This window comes from Numenius arquata, chromosome 1 (genome assembly GCF_964106895.1).
Source record: "Numenius arquata chromosome 1, bNumArq3.hap1.1, whole genome shotgun sequence".
Taxonomy (NCBI): Eukaryota; Metazoa; Chordata; class Aves; order Charadriiformes; family Scolopacidae; genus Numenius; species Numenius arquata.
Genome location: NC_133576.1, coordinates 113,270,100 through 113,283,710, shown reverse-complemented (window position 1 = coordinate 113,283,710; position 13,611 = coordinate 113,270,100). Strand labels below are relative to the sequence as shown.

Sequence of the window (13,611 nt, the reverse complement as noted above, 5' to 3'; positions counted from 1 at the left end):
ATAATCACATATGTACACTTACACAATTTCAGAACTTCCATGAACATAAAGCCATTTTTTGTTTCTGCAAACTCTGTATATGAACTACAAAAGTCATCGCTATGCAATTTCTGTCCTCATGTTAAGAGCAGGAAATGAGGAGTGGCAGGGGGAATCTACAGTGCATGAAGAATGAAGCACATGTCATGCCGTGCCTAAAGAATAAGCCACAGGCCACAAATCATGTGATGCGCTACTCACCGAATAACAACCAGATCTAATCCTCAGTCTCAGCAGTTATGTGGCGCATCTATGGCACCATTTCCCTGTCGTTGGTGCTTTAATGTTTTATTTCTCTGTTTAAGAAGCTGATGGCCAGGTCTTTGGAGATGCTGAACGTTGGCAGCTCCCTTACAAAGCAGCCAGCACAAAACACGATAAACACAGTGAGGTAGTGGAGGGTAGACCCCCAACCTATCCCAATCTGATTTGAGCAGTATTTTCTCACTCCACAGCCTTGCACAATGAGCAGCTGTTTGTCTGAGCAGGGACGGATTAACTAGTTTCCAGTTTATTTCCATACTTCTGGATACGTACAGTTGTTCTATATAAATTCTACATAAAACTGTAAAGCAGTCAAGGTCTTCTAAAGCCATAATTCATGCATACATAGATATATATATATGTTTCAAATGTACCAATAAATGTGATTGGTACCGGTGATTTTGTACAGGTGGTATACATTCACATCGGTGAGTGTGTTAGGTTTCCAACACATTAGGGAGGAACATTCCTGTTTCCTTCTTGCCCCTGGCAGGCAGAGTGGTGGCACATCAGTGGCTCTCTGTAAGGGAGCCCTGAAGGACACACTTGAACTGTGAAGCTTTGCAGAACTCTGGGGAAAAAAGGACTTGGCTGCAAGCTACAGCAATAAACCGCTTCTGACATATACACAAGACCTTGTAACCTGAAATTAGGAAATATTAGGCCCATGTTTTGGGGCAGATTCACGCCAGAAATCGACAGCAATGCAAAGCCTGTCAGAATGAGTTTCACAGAGTCAAGCACCCACAAGCAGGTTGCCATGGCAGCCACAACCAATTGCTACAACTAAATCCTGGGGGATGCTGCCTTGGGACGATGGATAGGGAGGGACTGATAAAGTGTCTCTGAAGCAGCTTTCATTGGAAGGAATCAGCTTGAGTACCTGGTGAAAACAAAAGTATTCTTCCCTCTCCAGACCCACCTGGCAGCTGACCATGCTGTTGCCTGAACACAAGCGCGGATTGTGCTGTGGACTTTTCTCAGTCTGCCAGAGTGGCTGTGTGGGTCCATGATAACTTGTAAAACCATGACTTTTCAGGGAAGTTCTGTTTGTGCTTTGGAAAGCTGAAGCATTGTGAAAGCTGTAGGCTCCACTGCGTAAATTCTTGTTTGAGAAGAACCTTGAGTCAACTCAAAAGGTAGCAGCAGGCCCTCTCCGACATGACATCCGACAAACATCTCAAACATCCGACATGACAAGGGGAAATGAGAGTGGGACTGGTGTTTTGTAGGATTGTGATTTATTTGTCATCTGCAAGTGGAATAAACTTTGTGAATTGGCTTCTGCTGCCAGGTTCCCTGTACCCAACCAGCATGCGTATTAGTGAAGAGGGCCGCCTGGTTGTCAACTTCAAGACTGAAGCCCGGTTTCATGGTGTCTTTGTGATGTCCCATCCTGGTAAGCTTAATCTGCACTTTAGCAGTACTATAAAAACAAAGACCTCCCTCCAAAACTTTATACTATTCATTTTACTTATTTCTGCTACCGATACCTGATTTTTTTTCCGTACTGTGCTCTTCAGATAAGGATTTTTCATCTACTTCGGATTTTTTACTTGTCACTGATGACTGTATTCAGATTGTCAAACTTTATGAAATATGCATGGATCTGATGGAAAGCAGATAGTTCCACTTGATCAAGAGCCTGATTTATGAAAGATGAAGATCTAGGCCATTCTATCCACTAGAGATCTATAAATACATGTTTTAATCCAAAAGTTATGATCACCTATTTACTTATGTTGCCCTAGGAACTTAGATAGCATTAAAATTTCTTTTGTAACTTGAAGCCTTTCTAGGTTATTTAGACCATTTTCAGAGAGTAAGAAAAGGTCTTGTATCGCTCTGTTAATAAAACATTCTCACTGCCACTCAATTAGTCATTGCTAAGGACCTGATCCTGCAATTTAATCTGTTTAAACCCCACTGCCTTTGTTCAGAATAATCACAGGTGTAAGACTGTGTCTACAGACATAAATCTGAGCATGAATGCCGGCCATGGAAAAGATTATCTAACTAAATTAAGTCTGCTGAACAATAATGAGAAGGGAAAAAAAAAAATTTAAGAAATCTCTTTTAGTTTAACTCAGTTTTATTAACCTATAAAACTCCTTCATAGTGCTTCTGCTTTTTCTCAGCTGTCCTCTAGCATGTTAAGTTTTGCATATCAGGCAGAGCTGAAAGAGTTACACTGCTAAGACAAGTTATTTTGTGTTCCCTGGCCTGACATTCCAAGTTTAGAACAGGAGGGATTATAGATCTTTGCCATTCCACTCTCACTGTTTCGCCTGTCTGTTAAATTTAATCTTCATACAGTTCTGGTTGTGTAGCCCAAAAGCAACTGTTTAATAGTTTAATAGAACAAGAATCAAGGGGGCCCAGCTGTGTTGACCGTAATTGGTTTTGTTAGTTTCAGTTAATAAAACTCAGTGCCTTGTAAAAGTATTAGCATCAACCATGGCATCGTGGTTTATGAATTACTGGGAATGTTTTTCAGGCTGTGAGAGTTTGAAGTGAAATACTAAAGGTGACAAATCTGTCTCTTGGCATGTTTCTAGCTACATCTCTAACTTCCATGGTTATGTCCACTGATCATCTGGGCCTGACATTTAGCCTCAGCCTTATCCGAAGCGAGCCAACGTACAACCAGCCAGTACAGCAGTGGAGCTTTGTTTCAGATTTTGCGGTAAAACCTCAGCCTTCACTGTGTCTTCTCTTGCTCCAGCCTGATGGTTAGGATGTTGATGGAACAGCTCTCTCTCGCTTGCTCTCTCTCTCGTCAGGTTCGAGACTATTCTGGAACGTACACTGTGAAGCTGATAGCTTGTACCACTGCTCCACACCAGGAGTACAGCCTACCAGTGATCTGCAGTCCTAGAGAGCCGATCACATTTGATCTGGACATCCGATTCCAGCAGGTACCACCCCAATGAGACCTTCATCATGTTTCCTTTTTATTTTGATTCCCATATTGCCTGTGTTGGTCTTGTAATAATAGTGCTAGAAACTGAAGTTCCTTGCTTATCAACAAACCAATTCTTAAATTGGTGGGACAGCACATAGTCCTCTCCTGCTATTTAATGTTTTACCCAACTAGGAGCACAAATGTTTTTTGTCCTCAATGCATGGCCAATATTTGATAGCCAGTAGGAAGCTCATTAACATTGGTTTAGGTGATAGATACTGTGATACAAGCTAACTTTTGGGAATTCTTTACTTATGTGTTGGCTTTGGTATGAAATAGTTTTATCAGATAAATAGGAAAATATAAAACTATTATCAGAAGGTTTTAATCTGACACAAAGACCAGAGCTGGGTCTCTGGTATTAAAAGTGGGGCCTCGAGAGGAAGATTCATTCAGTCCTAAGGTAGGACTTCCTTCACTGGCTATAGAGGAAGCGTAGAAGCCAGCACTGGTAAAATGCTTAGCTTTAAGACTCTTGAGAGTGAGTGAGACAAATCCTATCCATAGCAATATGGATCATATGGTAATGTGGGAACAGGCAAACAGCATGCCTTTCACAAAGCCCAGCTGTAAAGCTCTGTTGCTGGGAACAAAATATGGAGAAATGGACTCCGCTGTAGAGAGCATTTATTGAAAAATATCTGGTGGTCATGTTGTGTAGTTAACAGAACATAAACTGCCAGTTTACAGTGTTACAAAAAGAGCTAGTGTGACCTTGGGATGTGTAAGGAGGAAGTTTTATCATTTCTGTTATTTGGAGCCAATACAACTAATAGTGGAGCAGTGTGGCTGTGTTTTCATGCTCATTAATAGTATAGATGTATGCTATTAAATCATCTTACAGTATAAATCCGATCCGGATCAGCCAGGGATACACAATTATTGAATTAGCCAGTGAACACAAGGGAATGTATGCAGTCTTTATGCTTTCATTTGGTGTTATGCCAGCTATGGGAGAACAGATGATTCCTGATTCGGCATTAAGTCCTGGCCAAGCAAAGAGGTGATACATGAACTGACATGAAACCTGCCTTCTCAGAGTTAACCCGGCAAAACACTTTTAAAAAGTTTGAATGGAGGGAGGTAGGGGGAGTTCATACAAGTTTAGCACTTTGGCTTTTATCTGGCATTTCTAATCTTCTAGGAACTCTGAAGCAATTCACAGCAATGCAGAACCACAGCTTGTGTCTGGTCCTTCTATGAAAAAGATGATGTTGATAATGTGAAGAAAATTCAAAAGACCTGCAAAAATCATTGGGCAAAAATGGGCAAAGTAGCCTGGGGAGAGACCTAACTCTTATCTGGAAGAAGTGTATGACTAAGAACTAAGAACTATGACTAAGACTAAGAACTGCCTTAGAAAAAAAAAAAGAAAGGATACTATAGGGTTCATTATATCAGATAAAGCTTTAATAATACAGTATATGGAAGTTTCAGGTACATCAATTCAAAATAGAGATAATGTGCAAAATTGCAACAGAATCATAATCACCAAGGACTGTGGCCAGTTAGTCCCCCCATTCCCAGCAATTTTCAAACCAAGACCAGCTCTTTTTCTTGAGATATTCATGGTAAAAGGAATTCAGGAAATTCTGTAGTCCATGATATTATTCCCTTTGATCATAGACTGAAAGTCTATGTGGACATAAAGCAGGTCCCAAAAAAAGCAGCAGTTAGAGGCATTGCAGTATCACAAATTCACTGGGCATTTAAAATTTAAGATTTCTAGGCATCCTGCAAAACTGATGAATGAGTATTAGTATCCTTGTTTTAAATATAAGAAGCAAAAGACAGAGAAGTGAGCATGAAAGGCCAGACTGTGACGCTGGTCCCTAGACTAGGAAACACCTGATACCTTGCACAGGTCCACTGCATCCAGTTGTGGGGTTCCCAGTACAAGAAAGACATGCACCTGTTAGAGCGGATCCAGAGGAGGGCCATGAACATGATCAGAAGGCTGAAGCACCTCCCCAATGAAGAAAGGCTGAGAGAGCTGGGGTTGTTCAGTCTGGAGAAGAGAAGGTTCTGGGGAGACCTTGTTGCATCCTTTTAAAAATAAAGTGGGCTTATAAGAAAGACAAAGAGAGACCTTTTACCAAGGCTTGTAGTGACAGGCCAAGGGGCAACTGGAAGAGGTTAGATTTAGACTGGACATAGGGAAGAAATTTTTTAGGATGTGAGGGTGGTGAGGCAATGGAACAGGTTGTGCAGAGAAGTTGTGGATGCCCCATCCCTGGAAGTGTTCAAGGCCAGGTTGGATGGGGCTTTGAGCAATCTGGTCTAGTGGAAGATGTCTGTGTGCATGGCAGGGGGTTGGACTAGATAATCTTTAAAGGTCCCTTCCAATCCAAACCTTTCTATGATTCCATGAAGTTGGTGAGTGCAAGTGTTACAACTGCGCCAAAATGACTTTGCCTGTAAAGTCTAATGATGAAATGATGGGACAAGAGTTGTTTCTCCCAATTCTTAGTCTGGTGCCCCAGCTGCTGTACTGAATTATCTTCTTGGGCTTTTTAATATAAAGCTTTTCATTTTCTTGGAAACTTTTTTTTTTCTGATTTCCTTCACAATTGTTTTCACTGTTCATGAATGAGGGGCCATTTTAAGAATCAAACATCAAGAAGACAATATATTTGTTATCTTGCCTCTGGAGATTTTGGTTCAACATTTCCTTCTTCAACATGTATCTGCCCATCTCCTTTTTCCTCTCTCTGTGGCCCCTGAAGAGGGAAGCCAGTAGCCTGGAACAGTAGTGAGTATTGTGTTACCACTATCTCACTCTGGGATTTCCTGCACATGAACAGCACTCAGCCTCCAAACTCTGCTTTATCTCAGTCCTTTCAGTGTCTACTTTCTTTAAATGTGCATGGCTATTTCCTGACAGAAGCACTCCCATAATCTGGTGATTTGCTGCCCTGGGGATGGACCAGCCTCAAGAGCTTTCTGCTTCTTGAGGTACCAAGTGTTTCATGAGCTTTGGTCCCATGGAGTGCTGCCAGCAGATCCAGAGAGGTGATTCTGCCACTTTACTCTGCTCTGGTGAGACCTCACCTGGAGTACTGTGTGCAGGTCTGGAGCCCTCAATATAGAAAGGACATGGACCTAATGGAGTGGGTCCAGAGGAGGGCCACTAAAATGATCAGGGGGTTGGAGCACCTCTGCTATGAGGACAGGCTGAGGGAGCTGGGGTTGTTCAGCCTGGAGAAGAGGAGGCTCTGGGGGGACCTAATAGCGGCCTTCCAGTACCTGAGGGGGGCCTACAGGAAGGCTGGGGAGGGTCTGTTTACAAAGGCCTGCAGTGACAGGACGAGGGGCAATGGTTTTAAGTTGGAGAAGGGGAGATTTAGATTGGATATTAGGAAAAAGTTCTTTACTATGAGGGTGGTGGAACACTGGAACAGGCTGCCCAGGGAGGTGGTTGAGGCCCCTTCCCTTGAGATATTCAAGGTGAAGCTCGACGAGGCCCTGGGCAACCTGGTCTAGTTGGGGGTGTCCCTGCTGACTGCGGGGAGGTCGGACTAGATGACCTTTGGAGGTCCCTTCCGGCCTGGACCAATCTATGAATCTATGAATCCATGAAGTGAGGATGTCTGCCATGAGTGATCTGCATTGTCCTCAAATCATCCATATGCAGAGTTGATGGGCATGGCAAATAGGCAGAATAAATTGACAGTACTCTTCTCACCCAACAGATCCTCACCAATCTCAAATAATTCTAAGAACTCCTGTTTAAATTGCCTCAAATGCACGTGAAAATTAAACTACTGTCATAAATTACAGCTATGGGTTGGCCACTGGCAGCACTGAGACTTACAGGTAAAACTGAAATAAAAACAGTAACTTAAAACAGGATGCCTAAGAAATGTATTCACAGCAGGGTATTTACCCAGGCCGTTGCTCTGACCCTTGTTGTACACTGTGTGGCTGAAACCCGGTGCCTTTAGCTGTACACACACTTCTTGTTTCCTATTCAGTGGGCATTTACTCTGCCCAGGCAGAGCTTGATGAGGCCATTCTTGATTCTCTTTCAGAACCACAGCTGGAAACCAGTTGTATCAGTCAGGTATTTGAAGCTGTGGTGCTGCAATCCAATAGCCTGAAACCCAGGCATTTAGAAAGAAGAATTCCAAAGAGAATGGAAATGATATTTTTAATTATTGTTTCTGTGAAAAGGCTATGGGAGTAGGGTTCCTTGTTCTAAAGAGTAGCAGTGGGTTTATGAAAATATTTCAGCTAGACGTTCTTCTTGCCAAATCCTGTTCCTTTGATAGTTTTGGGGCTCTATTGTGAAAAGGGGATTTGAAGAATAAGTGTGTCAGCTGTATAACTTGCAGCAGTAGTTTCTGTTGATATTGTTGTATCTCATTCCATCAGCCCCTTGTCCATGAGCCAGCAAGAATGTTTTCTTTCCTGTTTTTCCCCTTTCCTTTCCACATGCATACACATATATATACATAAATATACATATACACTTTAGCATTTTTTTATTTGTTTAATAGCCTCTTGTTTTTTACCTTTTCTTTTTTTTTTTTTTTTTGAATGTATGCGACTTCCAGATTGTTTCCTCAGGTACACTGCATCTTTTTGAACTTTGTGCTCTTCCCAATTCTTCCGTTCACTATGTTTTTTCCCTTTCATTATGCCATGTCCCTGTATAGTTTGCTTTCTAACATATGTTATGTGGCCCAATGAGAACCTCTTGCTGATAGTATTGGTTTATTTTATTCTTTTAATGTAATCAAGGAAGATAACTGTGTCAAATATATAAATATTAGCATAAAAAGATGCTCAAATTGTTTGATCCGATATCCCGCAGCACATCAGAAGAACTGATACTTGCAAATAAATCCTCAGCAATGTGTACTTTCAAATAATTGGCAGAGGATCAGAAGCAGAGGTAGGACCTGGGGGTAAGAATGAAAATGGGATAGAGAAAACAGGCTGTGGTGAGTCAGAGGGAGACATGTTATTGAGGGAAATATTTTCCTTGTGTTACCCGCACACATAAGTTGCCTTGGGCATCTCCTTCGCTGGGATTTGGAAAAATGTGGTGGGAAGAAACTAACCTAGAATCCTGTCAAATATCACAGAGGCAGATAACCCAGAGGTTGTATGAATGTAAAATATATAGCAATATATGTCTACTACGAAGAAATCTTTTTGGTTAAACTGTATTATTGCATGTGGATTTGCAGAACTGATAAATAATGTACCTTGGGAGAAGGTCATGCTGTATTTTTGGAGTCATTAAAGAATACTTGTTGAAGAGCCTTATGCTGTTGTGTTTTAGGTCAGTGACCCAGTGGCTGCTGAGTTCAGCTTGAACACCCAGATGTTCCTCCTCTCCAAAAAGACACTGTGGCTATCTGATGGCTCAATGGGCTTTGGGCAAGAAAGTGATGTTGCTTTCTCAGAAGGTATAATTGTGCACAGATCATGCACATTTAATATACGTTCCTCACTATCAAGATCCTTTTGCAGGATCAGGAGGAAGGGTTTGGGCTTGCTGCTTGTGTTCTTTTGCACTTGCCTTTCCTACCTGGCAGTTTACATCAGAGCTGTTGTCCAGTCTGCACTGAAAGTATTAAGTCTGAGGGTTACAGTACTGGTGCCATTTCTCATAAGCTGAGCACTTTATAAACATTGGCTCATATTAAGAACACTCCTAGTTGATAAGTGAGTATTACACAGGTTTTTGTTGTGGGTGAATGTACTGGGTCTGGCTGGGATGGAGTTAACTTTCTTAATAGCACCCGCTAAGGTTCTGTGCTTTGCATCTGTGGGTAAAACTATGTTGATAACATGCCAGTGTTTTGGCTGTTGCTGAGCAGTGCTTGCACAGCATCAAGGCTTTCCCCCTTCTCCCTGCCCTCCACTGAGTAGGCTGGGGGCAGGAGGATTAATTCAATTGATACATCTGACAGTGGACCTAAGCACTCACTTCCTTCCTCTGCTTTCCTTCTGTGCCTCTTTTGCCTGTTTATTAGACTACCAGCACTTTGAATACATGACTGCCTTTTGTGATGTATTCGCACAGTCTCTTGAACAGCAGGAACCTGTTCTCTCTCTCTCTCTCACAGCCTGCAGTTGCTCCAAATTGATATAAAAGCAACACAACAATTCTCCTTTCCTTATTCAGAATCTCAACCTTCCTAACCACTCTCTGTCATATCATAGAATCATCATACGTATCTGACCACTGCACATAGCATACTTTTCTTGCCTGCATAGCAATGGGCCAGGTTATTTGTACAGGCCTACCATTTCTTAGCTTAAACATTATCTTACAGCTGAAATGCAATTACACAGTAGGGAGCCAAAATGCAGAAAATGTCTCTGTGACTTTTCATGATGTTCATTTCACTTGTACAGTATGTCAGTCTCACCAAGTATGATTTTTATACAGTCTGAACAGGATTGTAATGACCAAAAAAAAGGAACATCTATGGGTAGCGAGTGTTCCTCAAGTAGACTTTGGATATAGCTGTAGGCAGATTAAGAATCTTCAGCTCGGACCTTTGACATGACCAGAAACTGCAGTCATATTACACCGCACAGAGCTTCTTGACTATTAACTCAACCCAGTACTGTGCTAAATATTCCAGTGCAATAGGATGTGAACTGTGTGCACTGTTTACAGGTGATATCATATATGGTCGGGTGATGGTGGATCCAGTGCAGAATTTGGGTGATTCCTTCTACTGTAGCATCGAGAAGGTTTTCCTGTGCACAGGAGCTGATGGATATGTACCCAAATATAATCCATCCAACACTGAATACGGGTGCCTGGCTGATTCTCCATCCCTTCTGTACAGATTTAAGATTGTGGTAAGTGTTCTAATTCTGGGAGGATGGACATACATATTTTTTATTTTTCTCTGACTTCTTTTTTATCCAAAAACAATTGTTCTTTAAAGAACTTGACGGCTTTCTTGATGGCACCAAATTTTTGACTTGAGCTCCAGGCTAACATGAATTGATGAAGGCAGTATCTTACCTTTCTCCCTTCTGGTTCTATTCATCTTTCTAGGAACTCTCATCATTTAGAGTTTTACCTGAGTTAGAATCCCAAGATAGGCTTTTTCTCTGCATTGTCTATACCCATTAACCATAAAGAGAGTCTTAGGAGACAAGTAAGATAAGGATCAGAATTGGTTACTTCTTTAGCCATCCAAAATTTAGTATATAATGTAAAGTTAGTCATCCAGTTAGTTGTCTCTGTAGTCAATAGGGAAAGAGAGTTATCTCTAAAGCTGGCTTAGAATGTCTGAGATTATTTCCCTTCTGAAAATAATTCTAGAGTAAGCCTAGATGTCTACTGACCTGATGCCCAACTTTCAGAGAGTTAACTTTAAGTAAGATGACTATCCAATTATCAGAACTAATTTATATGAATGTCTGTTAATAGAAATGAAAGGTAGCTTCTTTAAAGTGGGAAATAGACTTCTTTTCAGACCACATTTATGTATCTTTTTTTATTTTAGAAATGCAGCTATGGTTGTTCTCTACTGTTTCCCCCTTGTATTTCAACAAAAAAGTCTTCAGGCAAGAGATTAAATAGAAGTTAATACAAGTCAGATGTGACCACAATTGCTTCTAACGTCTTTTCTCTTGATATTATACTGGATTGCATGAAATAGCATGTGTAAATTGCACAATACATTGCCTATAAATATTAGAACTGTTTTTCCTAAAAGAAAAGAATCTGTTTTACAAACTTTTTTTTTTTTTTTTCCCTCCATGACCATGTAGGACAAAGCTCAGCCAGAGACACAAGCCACAAGCTTTGGAAATGTGCTTTTTAATGCAAAACTTGCAATAGATGATCCTGAAGCAATTCCATTAGTTAAACAGCCAGGCTCTGATGGATTTAAAGTAGACTCAACTCCTCTATTTCAGGTATGATTTCTGTAGCTCATTAGCAGGAATACCGAACCCAGAAAGAAACACTTCCAAAAGAAGTGTTGTTGACGTAAGTCATATTGAAGCCAATAGAAAGATTTCTTCTGATTCCAGTGGCAAACAGGATTATAAATGCTTATAAATTTCTAGATATGGAAAATCTATGGAACACTTATTAAAAGATTCTTGTGGGGTTACTATGCTTTTCTCTTGCCTAATTCCACAGTCTAACCAGAAATTATACAAATTACTGTTACGCATTTCTTCTAAGAACTTACTAAGTTTCTTGTTACACAGCATTGTTTTATTGTTTCCTATCATCTCACTTGTCAAAGACAAAAAATAAAGGAATCATAAGCATTAATAGTGAACTTCAAAATCTAATTGATACTCAGCATTTTCTGTGCACTTCTCTCCACATAAATTTGCACATTGTGAAACACCTAAGCACTGGAAAGACTAGAAATTGTCATCTAAAAGGTGCAAGTACTTCTTAATTCAATATAATCCTTCATCTGAGTGTGTTCATCCCTTTGATCTATATAACCCAGCCAGGAGTTGTCTCCTCAGTATTTGTCTCTTTAGTATTTGCAAAACTGTGTGCAAAACTCAAGTGTATAAATTAGTAGAAAAAATATTGAGACTCTAATCCTACTCCTGGCCACTTTGGTATTAAAGGTCCCATTGTTAAGTAATGGAATATTTATGAGAACAGCCTACTTACCAGCATAAAAAGGATTTCATATATTCTCCCCTGAAAATGAAATCTCATTTTTGAGATGAAGAATCCATTTTCAATAATGCAGTAATTTTTTGTCCCCGTTCTGTCAAAAGAATGAAAATATGGAGCAGCAGTATGTCCTGAGAAAGACTTAGAGAAACAAGAGTAAGATGGAAAATGTGTTATGTCTCACAATAACAGAACTTGGATGCAACCACTATTAGCCAGTAGCTTTAAGAAAGTATTCAGGCAATCCTACTGGACCTTCTGGAGTCCAAATTTATTATGTATCCAGAAAAGACAAGAGAAATTCAGAGAAGATAGCATCATCTCACTCAAACTGCTGGGAATCGAGGCATCACAGAATGGATGAGGTTGACAGCAAGCTCTGGAGATTGTTTATTCCAACCCCCTGCTCAAAGCAGGGTCACATAGAGCAGATTTGCCCAGGACTCTGTCCAGTTGGATTCTGAATATCTCCAATGATGGAGACTCCACAGCCTCCCTGTTCCAGTGTGCAACCATCCTCACAGTAAAAAGTTGTTTTCTTATGTTAAGATGGAAATAAAGCCAAAGCCAGGGCCTAGTCAGCTGTCAGGTTGGGCCTGGAAGGTCCTCTACTGCAGCCTGTCTACAGCTGAGGTTCTTTGTATGGCCATTGGTACTAACAGTATCAAAAAAATGCCACGGCTATGCTTCTTCATCTGCACCTGATAGCCTCGGAGTCTGACCATGGAGAGGAATAGAGACTACCCCCTCTTAAAATTTTGGCAGAAAACATGACTACTCTGTGGCACATTGGCACATAGTGGGGGTTATCTGTGCATCATTTTGAAAGTACTTGTCCAGGCAAACAGCTCAGAACAGTGATTGATTTCTTCTGTGTATAGTGCTGCCCAGATTGTGTATGTGTGGATTTAAATGCAAAAAAATTGTGTCTTTCTAGGTGTCTTTGGGTAGGGAGTGGTACGTCCATACAATCTACACCGTACGTTCAAAAGAGAACGCTAACCGTGGAATTGGCAAAAGAAGCGTGGAGCACCAGTACCACTCGCTCTTTAGTGGTGGGAGCCCAGGAGCATCCTCACAGAGACGTCAGAAGAGGGGAGTTGAGCAGGCCCCAGAACTGGCAAAAGACATTGGAGTAGAAAACAACCGAGGAACGAACATACAGCACATAGCACTGGATCGCACCAGCAAGAAACAGGTTCCTCAAAGGGAGGTTGCAGTCAACGGCGTTCTCCCCCGGGAACTGAGTAACCACAGCGCAGGGGTCAGCATAGTCACAATCATTGGTGGAGCCGCTGCCATTTTCCTTGCCATCTGCTTAATTGCAATCCTCGTATTGCTGCTAAAACGGAAACAAAATTCTGAGAAGAAGGAAGCCACGAAGGAGTCGGGCAGCAACGAGCCAATGATGCTACCATATAATTACACCAGCGACAGCTCAGAGGTTTGATTCCAAGACCTCAGGGTTCAAGCCGGAGTCTCCAGAGTGCCTCAGAAAAAAAAAACGACGACTTGAACTGCACTTTGTTCACAGCAGATCACGGTAACTCATGAGGACTAAAAAGTTCATATGCTTCTAGGTGTACTTGAAATTTTTTATCCTGAACTCTTGCTGCCATTATCAACAATAGAAGAGCCCGTACTGAATCTCCCACTTTGCACGACAGGTAATCCTGACGTCCTCACATCATGCACTAATCTTAAGCAGCAA

The 13,611-nt window shown here is 41.2% G+C and overlaps 1 protein-coding gene across 1 annotated transcript in view; it reads left to right on the top strand.

The window, feature by feature from the left end:
* Positions 1-13,350, top strand: part of FREM2 (FRAS1 related extracellular matrix 2) — a 145,174-nt gene extending 131,824 nt beyond the window's left edge. Inside the window, exons 18-24 of the mRNA XM_074146953.1 lie at positions 1,598-1,702; positions 2,862-2,989; positions 3,087-3,221; positions 8,559-8,685; positions 9,909-10,096; positions 11,021-11,167; positions 12,838-13,350. Coding sequence (XP_074003054.1) covers positions 1,598-1,702; positions 2,862-2,989; positions 3,087-3,221; positions 8,559-8,685; positions 9,909-10,096; positions 11,021-11,167; positions 12,838-13,350 — 1,343 coding nt within the window. The remainder of the gene's footprint in view (positions 1-1,597; positions 1,703-2,861; positions 2,990-3,086; positions 3,222-8,558; positions 8,686-9,908; positions 10,097-11,020; positions 11,168-12,837) is intronic.
* Positions 13,351-13,611: the final 261 nt, after the last annotated feature.